The 22,718-nt window shown below is 42.9% G+C and overlaps 2 protein-coding genes and 1 pseudogene across 3 annotated transcripts; 2 read left to right on the forward strand and 1 right to left on the reverse strand.

Annotated features, from left to right (window-relative positions):
* The first annotated feature begins 120 nt into the window (after positions 1-120).
* On the forward strand, positions 121-14,670 carry LOC139459591 (N(G),N(G)-dimethylarginine dimethylaminohydrolase 1-like). Of its 2 annotated transcripts, XM_071241151.1 has the most exons (6): positions 121-703; positions 2,832-2,934; positions 4,872-5,071; positions 5,285-5,416; positions 8,589-8,770; positions 10,633-10,721. In XM_071241151.1, the coding sequence occupies exons 1-5, from the start codon at positions 428-430 to the stop codon at positions 8,721-8,723; spliced, it is 846 nt and encodes a 281-aa protein (XP_071097252.1). In that variant the 5' UTR covers positions 121-427; the 3' UTR covers positions 8,724-8,770; positions 10,633-10,721. The 2 variants fall into 2 exon arrangements, with proteins under 2 accessions (XP_071097252.1, XP_071097251.1); XM_071241150.1 differs by lacking the exon at positions 8,589-8,770 and having other exon boundaries at positions 124-703; positions 10,633-14,670.
* A 1,882-nt stretch (positions 14,671-16,552) lies between these two features.
* LOC139459447 (uncharacterized) lies at positions 16,553-17,304 on the forward strand (annotated as a pseudogene).
* Positions 17,305-18,211: 907 nt separating this feature from the next.
* LOC139459354 (uncharacterized) lies at positions 18,212-18,709 on the reverse strand. Its single transcript, XM_071240818.1, has one exon. The coding sequence runs from the start codon at positions 18,707-18,709 to the stop codon at positions 18,212-18,214; it is 498 nt and encodes a 165-aa protein (XP_071096919.1).
* Positions 18,710-22,718: the final 4,009 nt, after the last annotated feature.

Here is a 22,718-nt window from a genome sequence, read left to right on the forward strand (position 1 = left end):
ATTTTCATTTGTCTTATTTCCTGTAAACGCGGACATGTGGAGTTGCGCTGTGATCGATGCGGGAATGTCGTGACGCATGCACCGTAACGGCATTCCTTCCGTGTCGGCGTGGTAACACTCCTTCGTCTCCTAACACAGAGGCTGCAGGGGTACTTGTGGGTCGTCATAACTGTCTTTCACGGCAGTCGGTCAGTAACGCGAGGACGCATCGGAATTACAGTCAGCAGTGTCCCCAATCTGAGCGATAATCCAGTAGCTGACACTTAGTTTCAGAATCGGCGATCGCGTGAGTGACAAGTATTTGTAGGTGTGTTCATTTTATTGAAGCCGGTTGTCATCAACGAGTTGGACACGCCCACTTGTCTCCGCTTTTCCGGTTTGAAGAAAAGGGAGAAAACTCGTCAGCGTCATATCCAGGACATTCAAAATGGCGGCTTTTCACTACAATTACGCGATTGTGTCTCGTATTCCTAACAGTTTCAAAGATAAAGCAATAACTGCTGGAAATGAACAGATCGACGTAGAGAAGGCGAGAGAAGAGTACAAGGAACTGCTGGCTGTGCTACAGAAATGCGATATAAACCTGATCGAACTTCAGGAAGATGAGAAGTACCCCGACTGTTGTTTTGTCGAAGACACGGCTGTTGTGATCGGGGGGACAGTACTCATCACTCGGCCAGGCCATCCCTCGAGACAAGGGGAGGTGAGTGTTACAAATTGTTGCTTACTTTGCGGTGTTACATTTTGTAGGATATGCGGGTGGCTGTTTCCGTTTTTATGCTTGGAAGCTTCAGCTGTGAGTCACCGCGTGAAAGTAGGTCAGGCGCGTCCGTAACTCGCTCAAGTAGGAAATGCCTACCTGCTGACTACCGGACAGTTGACATTTAAGGACGTCCGTCTGCTGGTCTGGTATAAATTAGTTTCTGAAGAGCACTGACAAGCAGTGATAGGTCAGTCTGTTCATTGAATACATGAATACAATGAATATAAATCTCTCCTGTTCATCAACAGGCCCCTACTGGCAGTACTGCCGAATTGGGTTGTTGTCAACACTTAGGCTCTATAGGATGGTACGCTATTTTATCGCGGGAGTTAAATCAAAATGGATCGTAATGGCGATTGCTTATTAACACATTATCCATGTCATACGCAAAATGTTTCTTGTTCTTTATTCAACTTTTATGACACATCAATTAGGATTGATTGATGCTGATTTTCTTTACCGAGTTTGGTAAAAGAAGTACCTGTCATTAGCAACTCAAGGGCAGGCAACTCTATATTATCCTGGTATGGCTATTTTGTCGTGCGATATGTGTGGATTATGTGGTTTACATCGCTTCCTGTTTTGGATTATGCATAATCAGTGTACAAACAACTTAGGTTGGGTCAAGGACTCAAGGGCCTTTGTCTAAACAAATGGGTTCTTATTCTAATCAGTTTCAAATGGAGGTAGGGATAATTCCACTTCAAAATCATTCCAGAAACAATTTTATAAAAAAAAGTTAACAAGTATACTTACGAGTAGCCGTGACACATTCCGCGAGTCATGTATTCGATCAAGCAATCAAATATCGTCCTTAGATTTGTATAAGTAAACAGTCGAAGGGGGTGTGGATTATGAGATTTAACAATACCACGATAAGACATGTAAGATAGAGCCCACGATAATATAGAGTCATACTCTACATTGTTTACCAGTATATCATCTGTGCATATTACCCATACTGACCACTACTTGAGCACCATTACACAGATAGAAACTAACAGTTTCAGTCCACTAGTCCTTACAATGATAGCATATAGCAAGACCCTTAAAAATGGCAAATTTCTACTAGTCCTTATGGTACCTTAACTATTGGTCAGTTTGGCAAGGACTACAGGACTAGTGCCAATTTCTAATGCTGCATTACTGTAATAGCCAAGACAGTGTCTGTTTAAATGAAGTGATGCACCTCCACTGAAAGATGTGAAAGTGGAGTTGACAGAGTGACAATACTAACATTTAAAACCCATGATAAGCATTGATAAGTTAGCTTTGACCTGTTTGAACATTTAACCTAAAATCAGATCCCGTTAACAGGCATTCAAATTGGTATTATCATGTTTCACACGTTTCTAGGAGTATGACATTGACTGCATATAATAAAAAATGGGATTACCTTTGGAATCCACCTTTCTTCCATCTGTCACTCAGACAAGTAACAAGTGTTTGTGAAAATCTGTCACATTCAAACTTGCAACCTTGGGAATGTTGCCCCCATGAGCTAACCAACTGCGCTAAGCTAAGCTGAGTGTAAATTTAGCTTGTCATGACTGAGACATTATGGAACTGAATGGAAGGGGACAACGTGGTGACGGGTACTTGCTTAGGTTACAGGTAGCCATGACTTCAGTCTGCGGAACTTACGAATGGTCACAGTGCGAGTTGGCATACTTGTCCCATTCTGTAATCTACATATCTCAAGTGGTAAGGAATGAGCCAATATGGTGCAAACGAAACATGAGATGGGGGCACTTCCCTCTTAGACCCCCTACATAGCTCATCAATCCATGTCATTACAGACCTGATTGATTCATTGTGAAAAATGAAAGGATGTCCCTGTAATGTCCCATGGTAGAAAGTGTTCAGAATACTGACGTTTGGATGTGGGCCTGGATGTGTCCAGGCCATTCACCTGTGTTGAAGGGGGACGAAACAGCCCTGAAATGTGTGTGTACAATGAAGATGTCATCCATAATATTTCTTGTCAGAAGAAAGATCTTATTACTGTGAATTCTCCTTATTGATTCCTGCTTGAGGTATCTTCATCTCCACCCAACCCATGTTTCAGGTTGGTGAGATCCGCCGAGTTCTGAAGAATGACCTTCACTTCAACGTGAGTGAGATGAAAGAGGCTGATGCCAAGCTGGATGGAGGAGACGTTCTGTTTACAGGTGAGCACATTGCAGGGGAATACCAGGCTCTGTAGACTGGGGAATATGAGGCTGAGTATAGATACCAGTTAGTGAGTTGGGTTTAACACTGCTTTGAGCAGTATTCCAGTTATATCATGGCATGTTAGCTTTATGTGGCAGGAAAGCCTGAAGTGGTGCAGGTCTCTGATGTTTACCACTTTGGTGAAACCCATGAGTACGGGTATGGTGATGACAAACCTAGAAACGTAATTGGGTTGGAAAACCAGGCTCTGTAGATGGGAATTACAAGCTCCATATACAGGGGAATACCAGGCCCTGTAGACGGGATAACAAGCTCCATTTACAGGGGAATACCAGGCCCTGTAGATGGGATAACAAGCTCCATTTACAGGGGAATACCAGTCCCTGTAGACGGGATAACAAGCTCTATATACAGGGGAATACCACCCCGAAGACAGGATAACAAACTCTACATACAGGGGAATACCAGGCCCTGTAGACAGGATAACAAGCTCTATATACAGGGGAATACCAGGCTCTGTAGATGGGATAACAAGCTCCATATACAGGGGAATACCAGCCCTGTAGACGGGATAAAAAGCTCTATATACAGGGGAATACCAGGCCCTGTAGACAGGATAACAAGCTCCATTTACAGGGGAATACCAGGCCCTGTAGATGGGATAACAAGCTCCATTTACAGGGGAATACCAGTCCCTGTAGACGGGATAACAAGCTCTATATACAGGGGAATACCAGCCCTGTAGACAGGATAACAAACTCTACATACAGGGGAATACCAGGCCCTGTAGACGGGATAACAAGCTCTATATACAGGGGAATACCAGGCTCTGTAGATGGGATAACAAGCTCCATATACAGGGGAATACCAGCCCTGTAGACGGGATAAAAAGCTCTATATACAGGGGAATACCAGCCCTGTAGACAGGATAACAAACTCTACATACAGGGGAATACCAGGCCCTGTAGACGGGATAACAATTTCTATATAAAGGGGAATACCAGGCCCTGTAGACAGGATAAAAGCTCTGTATACAGGGGAATACCAGCCCTGTAGACAGGATAACAAGCTCTATATACAGGGGAATACCAGGCCCTGTAGACGAGATAACAAGGTCCGTTTACAAGGGAATACCAGCTCTGTAGACAGGATAACAAACTCTGTTTACAGGGGAATACCAGGCTCACACACCAAATACCATTGTATACAGGGGAATACCAGGCCCTGTAGACAGGATAACAATCTCCATTTACATGGGAATACCAGCTCTGTAGATGGGATAACAAGCTCCATATACAGGGGAATACCAGGCTCTGTATATGGGATAACAAGCTCCATATACAGGTTCCATATACAGGGGAATTCCAGGCTCTGTAGACGGGAATTACAGGCTACATATACAGGGGAATACCAGCCCTGTAGACGGGATAACAAGCTCCATATACAGGGGAATACCAGGCATTCTAGATGGGATAACAAGCTCCACATACAGGGGAATACCAGGCTCTGTAGATGGGATAACAAGCTCCATATACAGGGGAATACCAGGCATTCTAGATGGGATAACAAGCTCCATATACAGGAGAATAAGTTACCAAGTTTAAATGTATGATGTGGCATCATCATCACTGCGTCATGTAAAGCTTGCATGACTGAAAGCTGTGATTTGGTTGAAATAGTGCTGACTGCATTCACTCACTCATTCACGGCAGTATTCGAAATTCAGCATGAAAAGACTAGGATTCTGGTCTGAAACCTGACGTTAACAGATCAAGAATGAAGGGGGATAAGAAAACATGACACAACCCCACACCCCACACCCACCCCTTATTTACTTGCACAGCACTCACCACTGAACAGCACTCACTTTCTGACACCTTCCCCTGCAGAATGTACATCGTTCATATTCATCATGTTTCCTGCTTTTTTCCAGGAAAAGAAATCTTTGTCGGCGTTGGCAAAAGAACAAATAATGCAGGAGCAACAGCAGTGGCGACAGCATTTATCGATTACGATGTCGTCCCCATCAACATCGGCGACACGGATGTCCTTCACCTTAAAGATGCTGTCAATGTCATTGGACGGGAAGAGCTGGTAGTTGCAGGGGGTGACGGTCCACGGACTATCATGAAGGTAGGTTCTGCCCACTCAGGGGGTCAGCCCTGGTCAGATGGTGCCCAGCACCGTCGTCGTCATGACGACAGGTGTTTTACACTTGGAACCTTGACATTACTGTCCACCAATTTCTTCACCCAGATCTAATCTGTTATTGATCGTTGACCATTATTAATGAGATTGCATGCTTTTTCACAGTTTGCTCATGTCGTGTCATGTATGGTGTTTCAGCGTATGGATGCCCTAAAGACTTTCAACTACAAGATCCTGCAGATGCCGAGCCCGCTGGGGGCAGACATGCTGTACCTGAACGGCCGACTCATCCACAGAACCAATGAGGAACTCACCAAGGAGGGCTATGGGGTGAGTGTCAAGCTTGTAGTCACAGTTTATAATGGTAATGGTGGGAACTATTTTCCTATTTTGTCTTATTGAGGCATCTTACCAATCTAATTAAAATCAGATCTTAGTTCTCGCTACCGCTAAACAAAGGCCTGAGGACACCCCATTACGGGTCACGTCAGACCGAACTTGTGTGAACTTTGACAGACCAATGGAATGACTGACATTAGTGACAAGAAGTCAACATTAGCCAGTCAGAAGGCAGCTTTCTAGTGCTTTTCGGCACTAATATCAAATTGGTGACTACGCTTTGAAACATATTTTGACAAATTCTCGATTAAAAATTTTAAACCTGAACAAAAGAACATTCTGTAATTGCTAATAGATGGTCTAGATTGTATGGATTCAGTCGTTAAAACCAAAACTATTGTTCGGAATACCCAGTGTTTAGAAATCACATTCCCACTTTTACTTTCATGAACTGGTAAGCGATGCTCTGATTGGTTGGATAAAGGGTCGTTCTGACGTGACCCCTAATGGGATGTCCTCAGATCTTTGTTTAGTTGTAGCAAGAACGAAGATCTGATTTGAATGAGATTGTACATCTTACCAGTATTTCTATGAGGTATTTGGTCTGTCAAACATTTTATGAAAGTTTGTAACCATGGTGTTGCCATGCAGAGCTCTCGATAAGCTTTTGGTTATTGGGGTATTTTACTCAGGGGGGTGATTTTTATTGGATATCCACAATTTTTTGAGGGTATTCAAATATGTTTTACCTACCTGTTTCTTGACATTTGGGTATTTTAACTTAAAACCTATTTCGTAACAATCCCCTTAAATCATTTAGTAGTATTTATGTCTGCGTCTGCTTGCAGCTTCCTCTCCGGGAAGCCATTTTTGTTTGCAAAACTTAGCATAGTAAGAAAGGCAGTATTTTTTAAATCACCAATCAGCGACTATTCAAGATACAACATATACACTGACTAGGCACGATGTGCTTTTCAATTGGCATCTATCGGTATGTTTGACGCACAAACTTTTCCGAATATAAGTGTTGGTAAGTGAATTTTGCAATCGGCTGATACACAACCATTATATCTAAGGATTTAAAAATTGTAAAAATCGGTTCTCAGGCAATGGGTGGGGGGTGTCTTTTTTTTCTTCTTTTTGTTTGGTTGTTCAAACCTGGTATCTAAACAAGTAAACAGTTGTGTTACCAAATAAACAATTGTGTACAATTAACCCGGGAAAAGGCCTCCCTACATAAATGTATTCCTTGATGAGTAAAATACTCGAATTCACTATTTGACTACCATTGGGCCTCGAAAATTTAAGGTTTTTTTTGGTTTTTAAAAAAAATGGAAAGAAAAACGAAACATGTGGCAAACTTTATGATGATGCGGGTGGTGCCTGAGAACCAAGGCTATTAATTTTTTTTTAGCCTAACAGTTGTAATTATATGCAATCGTTTTAACTAACAGTTGTAATATACACATTAATTTTATTTCAATAGCGTATTTATAGTTTTTGCTGCATATTTGTCTGCGTATATCAGTTAATTTATTAATGCATACTTTACGTAAATACGCAGCTTATCTCTAGATCTTGCCATGAATCACTTGTAGCAGAAACTTACTAAGCAAGAGAAGAAGAATCATGTCAGGAAATTATGTTTACATATCTCAGTTGTTGCATGAGGTTATCAGCGTTAGAAATTGGCACTAGTCCTGTAGTCCTTGACAAACTGCCCAATAATTAAGGTATCCTAAGGACTAGTAGACATTTGCCCTTTTTAAAGGTTTTGCTATATGTTATCATTATAAGGACTAGTGGACTAAAACTGTTAGTTTCTATGGCTGTTTTTAGAAGATGAGGGGAATGTTTGACTGTACACAGTGCTTCTCTAGTTTATGAGACATCCATGTGACTGCAGTAACTACTTCTCCTTTGTTACAACTTACACGAGAGTGACCTGCCCTTGTCATGTGACTAACCTGTAGAGAGAGATTGACAACTAATTTGTGCCCATGTAAACATCCTGTCATGTGACTGCTGGTAGGCATGTTGTGTTGAGGGAAAGGTTGTATCCCTCAACATCTCGTTCTGTTCTGAACTGTGTTGGTGTTTTGTTGGTGTTATAGAGAGGTCATACTTATACCATGGCTGTGTCCAGCATGTGATAGACAGAGATCCTGCATGATCTTACACAGAGACAATGCCTTACTGCAAGATGACACATAAATAATAATAGTAATAATAGTTGTCTATTTATGTGGCGCTGTACTCCATGCATAAGCATGCTCTGAGCGCTAAGACATTATTACCCTGGTCCCTGGATCAGTGTGTATTCAACCGTCATTCTCAGCTCCCTGGGGAGTATACAACCCAAGCTGCCTGTGAGGCGCTAGAAGACATAAAGATCATGCATGATGTTACACAGAGACAATGCCTCATTGCTTGGTGACACATAAAGATCATGCTGACAAAGACCATGGATTAATGCCTGGTGATACACAAAGATCATGCATGATGTTACACATAGACCTAGAGCGGTTACATAAAAGTCATTCTACAAACTATTAAAGGAAGTTATCGGTAAGGTAGAGGGTCTGTAAGATCAAGGACCATGCATGGGGATACACAAGACCATGCTTGAAGTTCCTTGGAGGCCATGCTTTGGACCAGGATTGATGTTACACAAAGACAATGCATGGTGTTATTTTACTCAAACAGTCATAGACCACCATGCATGACGCTGTGTTATGCATGAAGTTAAATTATGCATGATTGTACCTCACTGCCATGCATTGTTTGTTCTGATGGGAGGCATGTCAGTACAGTCAGCTATGGGCAAGCTCATATGACTGTGTTGCCCAGACTGTTATAGCCAAGTATATGATGTGAATAACTGACTTGCCAGAGTTGAAGACTAACATCACTTCTCATCCACATGATGGATTGCTAACAGCCCTGCAGTTGGATGTGGAGATGTGTGGAATGTTTGCATGATTGAGATCATAGCCAGCCTTGACCTGTGTGATGACTGGATGCCTTGACCTTTGAGGACATGACGTCCTTGACCTTTGTAAGGTCAGCTTCTTCTAGGACCCTGTTGCCTCCTTGTTGCATGGATTGTTGGACCTCGGTCAGCCTTACAACCAAGGGAGGTAACTGTGAACTCTGTAACCAGGAGCTGCAGAAGATTCATGGAGTTGAGAAGCATGAGGTCGCGTTGACCCAGCTGCAAGGATGCGGTTTACATCGGATGCCACTGTTGGTCCTGAAGCTGAAGTACCAGAAACACATCATCTCCACTCTGCCCTGATTGGATGACAGCATCACCATGGCAGCACAGACACACTGACAGACTGGGTTGGTAATCTGTGCATGAGGACCTCCACGTTGTATATGTAGACTCCCACCACCACTGCTCTGGGGTTATTTTGACAGTGATGTTTTGTTGTGTTCGGTGTGGGTTAGATTTGGTTACCATGGACACTCTGTGAGTTCAACCAGGGTACAGTTGGGATCAGAAGTTGCTGATGATCTGGTTGTCAGGATCTCTCATCTGTTGTGTGTTGTAAGAAGACATCCAGTATTGCGGGATGGTAACAGTGTTCTCTGTTTGTGGGTGGGCAAACGCCTGCTCTATAACTACTGATGTTGTGTGTTAGCAGGAAACGCAAGGAGGGTATTTGTGAAAATCTACCTTGTTATATATAGGCTGTCAGAACTACAGAAATGAATGTGATAGTATATACAAAGATCAAAGATCAAAGATACAATACACAATGCATTTACCCTTTTCCAGAAGTAATATTCTCCTAGCTTTGCATTAGTTCAGTTTGTTAAACCTGATAATGAGCCAGCTAGCGTTATCTTACTGTCTATCACGAAACAACATTGACCTCTTGTCAGCGGTACTATCCACATGCTGATTGATTTCACAAAAGGGATAAACTTCTATGAGTTATCACTTCGGACACATTTTTCCCACTAAATCTGACACCCCACAATATGACTGAAATAGAACTTTAAGGGTCAGGACATTGACTGGTATGGGTGTTTCCTACGGTGGCCCATACCCGCCACTGGTGAGATCATTTTTCACTGTATGCCTCTATATTTTATCTGGCGGCCGCCAGGTACTTCCACTGGTGAGATCATTTCCCCCTGTAAACCTCTATGTTTTATCTCACCAGTGGAAGTGTCTGGTGGCCGCCAAATACTTTTCTTTATAGAGGCATACAGTGAAAAATGATCTCACCAGTGGAAGTGTCTGGCGGCTGCCAAATACTTTTCTTTATAGAGGCATACAGTGAAAAATGATCTCACCAGTGGAAGTGTCTGGCGGCCGCCAAATACTTTTCTTTATAGAGGCATACAGTGAAAAATGATCTCACCAGTGGAAGTGTCTGGCGGCCGCCAAATACTTTTCTTTATAGAGGCATACAGTGAAAAATGATCTCACCAGTGGAAGTGTCTGGCGGCCGCCAAATACTTTTCTTTATAGAGGCATACAGTGAAAAATGATCTCACCAGTGGAAGTGTCTGGCGGCCGCCAAATACTTTTCTTTATAGAGGCATACAGTGAAAAATGATCTCACCAGTGGGAGTTTCTGGCGGCCACCGTAGTTTTCCAATCATGCATAAAATAATTACTGTTTGTGACATCACACCTTTATTTCATGCGAAGTTCAATTGTCAAACCAAAACGATAGAGCTCCACACTGAGAAGCTGACTTGTGACACAAGCACTGTGCAGAATAACTGGCAAATTAAAGATAAAGCTTGTGTGTTTTTCTGAGGATGAGCTATTTGCCAGGTTGATTAGATTAGAAGCCAGTGTTTATCAAAGCCTAGATTACAATACATGTGCCTCAATTGTATGAAGCCAATCACCTTACAGAAACAAGGCAGGGGTATTCCCTGAAAAGAATGACTTCCTGACCTGATGGGAATACTCCTGAAATATGGTCACTGGAGCAGAAATTTCTCTCACAGAAAAGGGCGGGTTATTGACTGTTGTTTGCAGTGCTGTCAACGTCAACATCCGGGCATTTTAAACCCTTCTCATTCATTTTGTTTATTTTGAATGTAGCTCATTTTAGAATTGTGTTGGCTCTTGAAATTTTGCTTAAGCTGTGCATATAAATAACAATAGAGCTGGTAGGGGCAAAAACAACTTTGCATGTGGATTATTTTGTCTGAAATGTTGTCTGTTTCTTCCACAGCTGCTGGATGAGAAGCTGCAGTGCACGCGACACCAGACGTCGCTGAGGGAACTGAGCAAGGCATATGGAACCATCAGCAGCATGTGTATTCTGCTCCGTATCAACCGGCGCATACAGAAGGTTCTGTCTAACGTCACAGAGCCCGACCTCACACAGTTCCTCAGCATTGGCCACCAGAAGCCCTGAGTTGACGACCACACAACGCTTAAACTCTCAAATATCCTCTGTCTTAACGCTATGTCTCCTTTATAGGTAGGATATATGACTAGTATTAACATCAGGATGTTCTGCGCTAACTCTCATCATCAGTGATTTGTACCAGGAAGGATGTGATAGTTGATTCAAGCCAATTTGTATGTAAATAAGGGAAGTTTGTACATTGTGAGTATAGGAGAGAGCTGAGTAGGACCGCCGCGATATTGCCAATTAGGTTGACAGTGAAATTGAAACTGTTGCTTGGAAACCAACATGGTTGCCATGGTTACATAGTCTGCTCTCCTGCTACAACGAAGTGTTATCGTGATGAGGTTGGTACTTCGGTGTGTGGGGGTTGGGCATTTTTAGACCTAGATGGGTGGATTGGGTGAGTGAAGAATCAAATTTTGAATCAAGTAATGATCTTTCCAAATAGGACTAAAAATAGGTTAAGTTTATTGAGGAAAATCAAGGTGATATTTGTATGTATATTCTTTGTAGGATATGTAGGCTGTGCCATGCTCTTCTGTATAGTATGCAGTGATGTCATTGGCTGGATGACCAGGATGTATGATGTATTCCACACATACAAGTAGCTGTATACAAGATTGTAATATGTTCTTTTATATGACAACTGCTCTTATGAGTCAAGGCGGTCTTCACCCACCATCTTCGGCCTATTTGGATTGTGCAGAACTTATTTTCTTCTAATGGACAGATCAAGCAATTATTCAACTTACTTTTGACAATATTTTTGCTGAAATTCTTGTCGTTTTTATAAACATGTTTGAAATACACTTGCAATGAATTGTTACAGGAAGTCATTGTACATACAAGACTGAAATAAGTGAAATAACTGTCATGTTTTGAGTCTGTGGATGTGCTTCTGGTTCATGTTAGCTGTATCTGTCGAGGGAGATCAGGATGCGTGGTCACTAACTGATTCTTAGATCAATGTAATGATAAAACAAACTGATCCCTCGTATAGATTTGACCACACTAGTAGGTAAAGACCACATTTCACCCTAGGACTACTCTAAATACACATATATGCTTAGATTAAATGAGCAAGATCAGCATATTGTGACAAAGAACTAGGTCAGTCCTGAGAGATTGGCAAATGGGTCTGGAGGATATACCAGCTTGTGTCTGTCCTTGTAACATGGAGCATTATATGCAAATGTCCCTGTACTGTACCCCCCAGAGTATCTCGTATTGTAACACCCGCTCTTGTATGATGCTAGACATACCATACTTCATCTGGCGCCTGCGCCGCCGAGTCTCCTGCAGGAACTCACCAATCCAGTGCTGTCATGGAGATGTGTTACCATGGTGATTCTGTAGCAATGTGGAGTTTACAGAGCATCTACAGATTGTTTCATTATATTGTTATATTGTTAGCTCACCTGGACTTGTTCCATGATCTGTTGTCTTTCATTAACTGTTAACCTACCCATCTGCATGTGTTAAACTGTTGAATGCAGTCTCACTACTAAGACTTGTGTGAAGCCTATTTCTGGTGTCCCCCGCAATGGTGTTGCTGGAATATTGCTAAAAGTGGCGTAAAACTGTACTCACTCACTCACTCACTCACTTAGACTTATGCTGCAAGATGCTTACTTTGCCATTGACCAACAGAAAGACTGGAAGGATTACACTACATAAATTCATCATCAGCTGAAACATGATAACATTTCATGTGATTAAGCCAGGTGAGCTACAGAGCTCTCGGCTCTATGTTTCCATTGTTAATTGTTACCCACAGATATACGACATATTTTTTTATAATTTTGTAATCTACTACACATGAATATTGATACGTTTCATGTTGTGCGGAACATCATCGACCACAGGGTGGCCATTGGGCCGACATCCAGGACATGAGACATCCCTGTTTATCTTTGCTTCCTGGCAACAATCCACGAGGTGTAGTTCAGGATCTCCCTAATCATGTTAATAGAAATGTTTCTTGTGTATCAGAGTTTCTGAGGAGTTTGAAATGAAATCTTTGTCATAAAGCGCTCTTGATTAAAACGTTTGGGTTATTCAGGCCGTTCTTTTTTGTTATTCATCTTTGTTGCTGGGATGTGAAAGATTATTGATATATTTGATATAGTTTCTGTGAAATGGTTTTGTATGATATTTCCCTGTAGCAGAGATCCTACAGTTGAGATCCTGTAGTAGAGATCCTACAGTTGAGATCCTACAGTTGAGATACTACAGTAGAGATCCAACAGAAGAGATCCTACAGTTGAGATCCTGTAGTAGAGATCCTACAGTTGAGATCCTGTAGTAGAGATCCTACAGTAGAGATCCAACAGAAGAGATCCTACAGTTGAGATCCTGTAGCAGAGATCCTACAGTAGAGATCCTGTACCAGAAATACCATACTTGTACAGCGATCCAGTGGCATAGATCCAACCAAGGTGTTTATATTCATCCTTTATTTATCATAAAAATGTCCCCATTCTTCTGGGGGACATCGGAGGTCAGTTTTTGCTTGCATATCATTAGCCTATCATGTTTTGCTTCGCTGTTCTATACATTTTAGCTCATTTGTTGAATGTTTGTGTGACTGACTGCAATCCCATTTACAAGGTCTGTGGCAGGTTTTCTCTCCTTCCTCACCTTGACCATCAAACATCAGCAATAACTGTGTGTGTTACGTCCTGTGTTACTGTATGGTCTTTGTTGTGATGAATGAAAATTGAACAAAAGCATGTTATCTTTTTATGGAATAAGTACTGGACATCAGAAGAAGCAATTGTACGTTTCAGACAGTGTTTGTGTTACCATGTAGACAGATCCAAATATTCCCCTGAGTGCCAGGTCATCGCATCTTGCATCTGTGTTCAAGACACAGCTCCATGCCCTGAGTGCCAGGTCATCTCATCTTAGGTCTGTGTTCAAGACACAACTCCATGCCCTGAGTGCCAGGTCATCTCATCTTGGGTCTGTGTTCAAGACACAACTCCATGCCCTGAGTGCCAGGTCATCTCATCTTGGGTCTGTGTTCAAGACACAACTCCATGCCCTGAGTGCCAGGTCATCGCATCTTGCGTCTGTGTTCAAGACACAACTCCATGCCCTGAGTGCCAGGTCATCTCATCTTGGGTCTGTGTTCAAGACACAACTCCATGCCCTGAGTGCCAGGTCATCTCATCTTGGGTCTGTGTTTAAGACACAGCTCTACGATTGAGGATGGCAAAATCCTTTTTTCCCTCAACAATGTTAAATAAGTGGCATCGATGCAGAAATGCCAAACACGATAAAGAGATTATCTTGACACCCCCTGAACATGTCATTCTGTTCATGCTGGTCATTGTCCAGAGTCTCACGCTTCCTGGTCTGCAGGGTGAAGACTTGCTCAATCATCTTCGCAGTGAGAGGTGAAGTGTCGGGGTGGGAGGTGGACAGCTTTCAGCCTAGTATCTGCAATGTTGGATATATGCAAACCTCTTCCTTTGTTCAGTGTGTGACACTAACGATTTAACCCACTATCTCTGTCAGTTGTTATGTAGGATTAGTTGATATGCTATGATATACAGACTTGTATCAACCTTGTACTTTGACATGCCAGTTATAAATGTTATGCCATGCCCAGTCTGACAATGTTGCTGTATCAAGCAGTTGGGGTGTACAGCAGTTGCTACATTGTGGGAAGTGTAGGAGATATTTGGTCCTCACCAGATGGCTCTATATTCAGCCTGGTTCCCAGTAGTTTTATAAAGGTCACCCAGTCTAGCTTGCCACTATTTTCCTTTGACTCTTAAATGCATTCTTTGTATTGCTTGTCAATTTTTTTGATATATTTAGTCTTTAATAAAACATAGTTGAACAGTTGGTAAATGTGTTTGTTGTGATCAGATGGTTGTTGGAAGATGTGTAAACTGACAAGGCGATCGTAACTCTTCAGGTGACTTACGGCAGCCTTGTAGCGCTTTGTTGAATGGGGGCCTGGTCCTTGGCCTGACATCAACATAGGATGGGTTTGCTAAACATTTTGTGTCACATTTGTCCTTAACAGGTTGAAATAAAAGAAGTATACTGCAATCATTTACATCAAACTCACTCCTGACCTACCGGTGACGATCCGCGTTAGAATAGGCCTTTAGCAACCCATGCTTGTCAGAGGCGACTAACGGATCGGGTTGTCAGGTTCACTGACTTGGTTGATGCATGTCATCATATCCTAATTTTGTGGATCGATGCTCATGATATCAATCACTGGAGTGTCTGGTCCAGACTCGATTATAAACAGATTGTCGTCATATAGCTGGAATGTTGCTGAGTGCATTGTTAAACAACAAACAAACAAAAACACTCCTGAACCTTGGGACTTTCAAAGAGGAAAAAGGTCACCAACAACCTATGCTTGAGGTGAGAGAGGGCTCGGGTATCAGGCTCGGTGATTTCGTGTCATCTGATCCTAATTCAGTGGATCGCTGCTTATTTTGGCAATCACTTGATTGTATGATACAGACTGGAAAAGACAGTCTCGCTCTCGTCCATGCCAGGTGTGTGGCTATCAGCATCACCAGGTGGATCTGACGAAGATGATGTTCCCTTGATTGCACCAGTTTCATGTGGAACACGGAAAACATTTGACTGTATACTCATGTACTGGTGTGATTAGAATCATGCTCACATTATCAACCACAGGTTTCTGCTCCCATGCTTTGCTTAATTTGGTTATGAGTTCGAATCCTAAATTCGTTGAATAGCGGAATGTCGATGGTTTGATCCCCTGGCGGCGTCATCCCTAAATCCGTTTTAACTGGATCGTTCTTTATGTTGCCCAACCTCACCCTTGGCGTTAATGTGATAAAACAAGAACTGGAGAGTGCGGAGTCAGTATACTGACTGCTGTGTCACTCACTGCTTTAAAGGGGCGGGTAGCCTACTGGTTAAAGCGTTCGCTCGTCACGCCGAAGACCCGGGTTCGATTTCCGACATGGGTACAATGTGTGAAGCCCATTTCTGGTGTCCCCCATTGTGATATTGCTTGAATATTGCTAAGAGCGGCGCAAAACAATACTCACCCACTCTTAACACAGACATGAAACTAAATCAGGTGATAGTACAATACGATTTTAAAGCAGTGAGTGGGTGAGTATGGACACCAGAAATGGGCTTCACACATTGTACCCATGTGTTAACAAGATTACTCTGAATACCTTCATGACACACAGCACGAAACCGCTTCCGTGGTTTAGTGGTAGAGCCTCCGCACGGAGAGCGGAAGGTTCGAGGTTCGATCCCGGCCGCATCATACCAAAAGACGTTAAAAGATGGTACTTGTTGTTACCCTGTCTAGCGCTCAGCGGCTTAAACAAGAGTCGGTATACTGTGTCTGAGTGGGGTATTCATGTTAAACTGCGGCATTGGATCTCAGTGTGCAAGCACTATAAATCGGCATCAGTATGGAATAGTACAAGCAGCCACCCACACAAACACACGTGCATGCACGTCCCTTTATAAGTGCAATAATATTGGACGCGGCGTTAAACCCCATTTCACCTCACCCCACCTCGAACCGCACGCCGAGTCGTTATCAACATGGCAACAGAAACCGTATATTTCTTGCGATAGAACAACACAGCAGCTGCCATGTCTTTTCTTGCATCATGTACCTACGATTACAATTGTTGCTGTAAGCAAGGGTGGATTCATTGTCAAACAAACGTAAACATGAGAATATTTGTGTGGTTAAGACGTACAATTGATGATTTTGTCATTACTTCCCATTAAGAAATGTACCCCTTTATACATGTTGTATGGAGAACTTGGAAGGGTACCTTTAAGTAATTCTATCAAATGTCGAATGGTATGTTTTTGGGCTAAGGTCTTATCTGGCAAAGAACAAAAGTTATCAAGAATTCTATATCAAATGTTATACAATGAAGTCTGTACAAACAATAGCTGCAAAAAAATGGATAAAATGTTTAGAAAGTATTTTCAATGAAACGGGCTTCAGTTTCTATTGGTTAAGCCAACAAGCAATTCCTCCTAATTTTCTTAAATCTAGTATGTCGTTAAGATTATCTGATATAGCAACTCAAACATGGAATTCAGAGATTACACATACTTCTAAAGGTATCACATATCGCGTATTTAAAACTGAACTCGTCCTTGAAAAGTATTTATTAGTTATCCCTTTCTCGTTGGCTGTAAATTCCTTCTGTTTAGAACCTCATGCCACCATTTACCTATTGAACTAGGTTGGTGGCACAAAATCCCTGTCAATGAACGAACGTGTAAAAACTGCGACATGAGCGACGTTGGTGATGAATTCCATTATATTTTAGTTTGCCCTTTTTTAAACCCCAACGGTAAATACATGTTCTAATTTCATATGCTAAAACCCCAGATATGTTTAAATTCAAAGAACTTTTTAATTGTAAAAAAATAAATGTTATTAAGAAACTCTGTACATTCTGTAATGTCATTATGAAAACTGTAAAATCTTCCATGTAAACCACCCCGCCATCTGATGTATTTACTGTTTGCCAATTTGTACCTCATATGCCGAGGATCCCGGCCTGAGCGTAAATAAAGTTCTGTTCTGTTCTGTCAGCCATCAGTGATGCTTGAGCCCTCCTACTAGGACATCTATGAAAGAAGGTTGCATAAAACGTTATGTCTATCATTACCATACAGTTTGGTCAGTAAAGTGAGCACTGGTATAAAAGTCATGCTTCGAAGCAGCAATATATCGAAGCCTTGCAATAATACAGTTTCACTCAAGAAATGTGTTTATTATGAACGTATTGTCCGGATGTTTAATATCCAACACGGTCACCGGATGATGAGTTGAGTTTAACGCCGCTTTCAAGAATATTTCTGTTTTATCACGCAGTGTCAACCTGATGTGGTAGCGAAGCCCAAAGTCCTGTGGGTCTTTGACGTTTTCCACTTTGATGAGACCCACGAGCATCTTGGATCTGGTATCCGAACCCACGACCATAGGTTTCTGGTTCACCTAAGGGACGCAACTCTGTAAATATGACGTCTTATACAACTGGGCCGCCTGTACATCTGGGTATAACCTATTCCCAGTGTATTAACTAATCCTCGGATCTGTGTGGACGAGATACTGTGTTCTTGGTAGAATACTATACTCCAGGTACAGGCAGCATATACCCTGGTTTAGGTCAGTGGTATACACTGCAAGTTTCAAGACAACTATTGTCAGTGAACATTGATACAGGCAGTACATCCAATCTGGGTCCAATGATATATAATAAAAACAGACTATTATATGGTCGCACCGATGGACGTGTTATTCCCGGCGTAACGTTATCGCCTACCTGGCGGGTGGGTTATCTGTCATAACGTGGTCAAGAAGTGTGGTCAGCACTATGTGACGTAACGACCGTCAGTGTCACATCACCCACCCTCTCTGTCCAGTACTGTTCCGCAGATTAATACGCGGGAGTCTCAAGTTGGCCTCAGCCCGCTGTCCGTGGCGCTGTTTTGAACACTTTGTTCCGCGTTGGAGACGTTTCGTGATGTCGTCTATCTCCTCTGCTGACTTCTTCTTCGTCACTGTCGTCGTCCTGTCGGTGCCGAGTTTCTCTCTGCAGCGTCTGCGTGCGGATTCCGACTGGCACGTAATACGTGTCTGAAGTCTCGCCACGATGTCGTCCATGCCTTTCTGATCCACCTCTCTGAATGCGGGCGCTCTGGGGATGCCGATATTCATTTCGGGGTAGAAGTCGTAGAAGCGACGAGGGTAGCGTTTCCTATTGGGGGTAGGGAGGCGCACACGGGGCAGGTGCACATAGTGGTGGTGGTGAACAGGCCTCTTTCCGGTGTAGGAATACATATGGCGGATATTGTTTTCCAATACGGTCTGGAAGGAGGTGCTGAACGCGGCCATTTTGAAACAATTACGTTTAAGTCACTGTATAACCGGACTAGACAATTTTGTCCACTTTTGTCGACTTCAGCTGCACATGGCAGTACATGAGGAAGCAATCAACACTGCTCCACCTTCAGTCGTATACCCTCACTGGCCCAGTAAGACAATCTGTCTCTACGGGTAGCTAATCTCACGTTGCCAGGAACCGGACACGTGGCGCTGAGCGAGATATGTTGAGGTTGAGATATGTGTTAGAGGCTGAGATATGTGTTTGAGGGTGAGATATGTGTTAGAGGGTGAGATATTTCTTAGAGAGTAAGATATGTGTTAGTGGGTAAGATATGTGTTAGTGGGTAAGATATGTGTTAGAGGGTAAGATATGTGTTGAGGTCGAGATATGTGTTAGAGGGTACGATATGTGTTAGAGGAAGGTATATATGTGTCATAGGATAGGACATTTGTTAGAGGGAGAAAGATGCGAGTGTCAGAGAATGACATATCTGTTAGTGGGTGAGTTGAGTATTCAACAGTATTTCGGTTATATCGTGGCCTTTGAGCTTGGTTTGTGAGGAACAACCCAAGTGATGAAAGTATTTGACTTTCACCTTGGTGACAAACCAAGCTTCAGGGCTTATTTGGGATTCGAACCCATGATCATAGGCTACTGGATCGCATAAGAGTCGCAACTTAGAGATGTGCCACCCGTGCCCCTGTAAGAGGGTGAGATATGTGTTAGAGGGTGAGATATACGTTTTAGCCTTAATGGTTAAAGCGTTTGCTCGTCACGCCGAAGAACCGGGTTCGATTCCCGACATGGGTACAATGTGTGAAATCCCCCCGTGATATTTCTTGAATATTGCTAAAAGCGGCGTAAAACCATACTCACTCACTCACTCACTCACGTAAGCGTTGCGTAAAGAGGTCGTCTGGTTTGTGTTCGGTAACCATGACTGCACTAAGCGTCACGCGAAACAACGAGCTAGGATAGATAAGAGGGCATCAGTCTATTACCAAGTGATTGTGGAACATTATGATGGCCCATGAACGAGGATTTGACGTCACAAGACATGTAGGTATATCTCTTACTGTTACTGCAGTCGTGCGTTGCCGTGCTTGCCTAACTTGAAATAATTAATAGTCAAAGGTTTGACACCTGTCAGGACTTGATAATCAATTACAGGAACAGGTCTACCATCACGTGGTCGACACATTGCTGATCTGAGATACCTATCTGGAGGCGAAACATTAATTAAACATGACGAGTCTCGGTCTATAGAAAGCGTATTTGTCAGGAATCAGTGAAAGAAAGGACCACGTGGATTTGATAGTACCACTAAGATATCGCGAGATATAGCGAGAACAAATCATGCATCATGGCTTGATATGATAAGCATGAATACAGTTGAGGTTTCTCGGAGTCGGTGGTTCAAAATCCATCATGTCGGGAGTGTTTGATTAAACTGCTGAAACTGCTCGGTGCCGTCATTGCTCGTCGCGACGTGTGATATAATTATTTATTAATCTGACAGGGTCACGACGGCGCTTCGCGGGGGTAGTTTTGTACGCGTTGTCATAACAACGGTCGGTTCACGTGACGTCGCGCCCCCAAGCCTACAGTAACGACAGCACTACGTGGATGTTTCCTGGAGGGCACTTGACAGAGCCTCTCAATACCGACAACGTTGTCGTCTTAGAGTCGTCCTCTCGCCGCCGTCCATAATTTTCCCAGCGTGTACTCAGAACGGACGTTGTGTGTAAGAGGACCAAAGGTTTTCTTTCTTCGTGGGCACAGTGTACGTTGTAATTAAAACAGAGAACTTTGAGAGAGATCCCACCGTGTGTTGGAAGGGTGAAACAATGGCCCAGCATTCTCTGGCGTTCACGGACATCCTACAGAAGAACATTCGCCATGTATACAGTGGACGTCCTTCAAACACGAGCTTCAGAAAGCATCCCCCGCCGCTCGCAAACAACAGAATCGACGTGCCGCGCCGCATCGACGAGCTACAGAAGCGGTCGCCGGGCAGGTTCAGGCAGACGTTTGAGGAGTATCTACCAGAGTATGACATCTCGCTGCCCCGGGCTCCGGCCTTTAAAACTCTCAAAGGACCGGAAGTGGATCACATGGTCGAGAGACTGACCAGGCCAAACAGGCGCGAGAACCGCCACGGCGTGACGTGTGAAATGGCGTCTGCGAAGAAGGTGTCGCCGGAAGAGATGGAGACAATCATAACGAGGCTGAACAGGCCGACTAAATCCTCCATGGTACGCATCATGATGCGAACACCGAATGCGGAGAGTCAGTACAAAGTAAGGTCATGCAGTGCGCATGACCGTTTGACAAATCCGGCCGGGAGAGAAGGTTGCTGTGTGCCCTGCAGAATCATTATTCAGTCCCACCGTCCCACCGTGTCGGAACGGTGCTGATCCACTCTGAATAAGAGAAGAAATCTGCCACTGAATTAGAATTCTGACTTTTACATAAAGGTGATCTTCACTGTCCATGGCAACCGTACAGACGATATATACTGAATAACAAAAGCTCGGGATCACGAATATTTTTGGGGATAGTTTTGGTAGCGAAGATTGAGCACACGATTTCATGAAAAAAATATCCCTAAAATATTCGTGATCCCTAAATTGTTTTGTTCAGTATGTATCGGGACGTACATACATACAGCAACACAATATGGCCATGACGTTCAGCTCGTTTCCTGGATTGATGGCGTCCTAGGGTTGTGTATTTAAAGGAATGTCAATGTGATCGTAGACGGCCAACAGTGTAAATAGATGGCTGATAGTTTTTCACAAGAATTTTTTCATATGTTCTTCCGGGAACGGATATATCTCCATGCATTGGGGGTCGTGCCAGACATGGCCCCACGTGGTGTCAACCCTCGTTTGGAAGTAGGGTCTTAGACAGACAGAAGCAGACACGTGGATTAGTGATGTGTTTGAGAGACACTGTGTGATGATGTGTTTGAGAGGCATCATGTGATGATATGTTTGCGAGATCCATGTGGTGATGTGTTTGAAAGACCCATGTGGGTCATCTATACTACGTGGAATATTTTAGAGCTCCCATCAGGTGATGTGTTTGAGAAACTCCAAGTGATGTCAAACCTCCCCTGGAGGCCGAGACTCGGTGAAAAATATAGACACGTATCAACACCGTGCTTACCTTCCAAGTTCATGACCCAAGAGGATGTATATATATTGTCATATGTCTTAATTTAGTTTACCTAAACTGCAAAGACATCCTCTTGGGTCGAAAACGACTAATGTTGATTCTTAGAAATATGAATGCTTCGACATTCATCCTCATTACCATAATTAGGTCGCTTCACTGTTACATTTAGTGTTGTAGTGTCTAGAAAACGCGAGTGATGGAAGAAACAAAGTAGTCGTCTTGTTCATTCAAGTAATAGAAGCGGTGATTAAATGTTTTTGTTAACATAGAAAATGGTTGTTCAGGTCATAAAATGTGGTGCTAGAAGCAACATTCCTGTGTGCGAGGATGTATCTGCATAAGCCACAGCATTAGGAAGACGGTGAGTTCAGGAACCACTTGGCTCAAAGATGGACTCGAGGTCTTGAGATCGGAATAGGTTTCATGAAAACAGTGATATTTGAATGGTTCGGTAACTTTCCTCCGACAAAAACGACCATTCGTGACACACTGATTGTTATGCCGGGGAAGCCGAATAGCGACTCGTGCCCCTCTCGTGGCCATTTTTGCGACTGGGCTCCGTCTAAGCGCAAACGGGCATAGTTAAAAGAATTGTCAACTCGTTGCGAAATGATTCACGTATATTTCCCCAATGCATATATATTCCAGATGCTATTTAAACACATCGGGACCTATGGTATTTATACAGTTTGGTTGAATCTATTCAACTGTATCTAGGGTATATTTTTAGATGCAAAACATATGTAAAATCAAAAATTATTCCTGATGGATTCTTTGACCAAAGTACTTGAAGTCATACGCGCATTCTGATTGTTTTTTTTCGTATTTTCGCAGATA

Source organism: Haliotis cracherodii, unplaced genomic scaffold (genome assembly GCF_022045235.1).
Source record: "Haliotis cracherodii isolate W230 unplaced genomic scaffold, xgHalCrac1.p SCAF_13, whole genome shotgun sequence".
Classification (NCBI taxonomy): Eukaryota; Metazoa; Mollusca; class Gastropoda; order Lepetellida; family Haliotidae; genus Haliotis; species Haliotis cracherodii.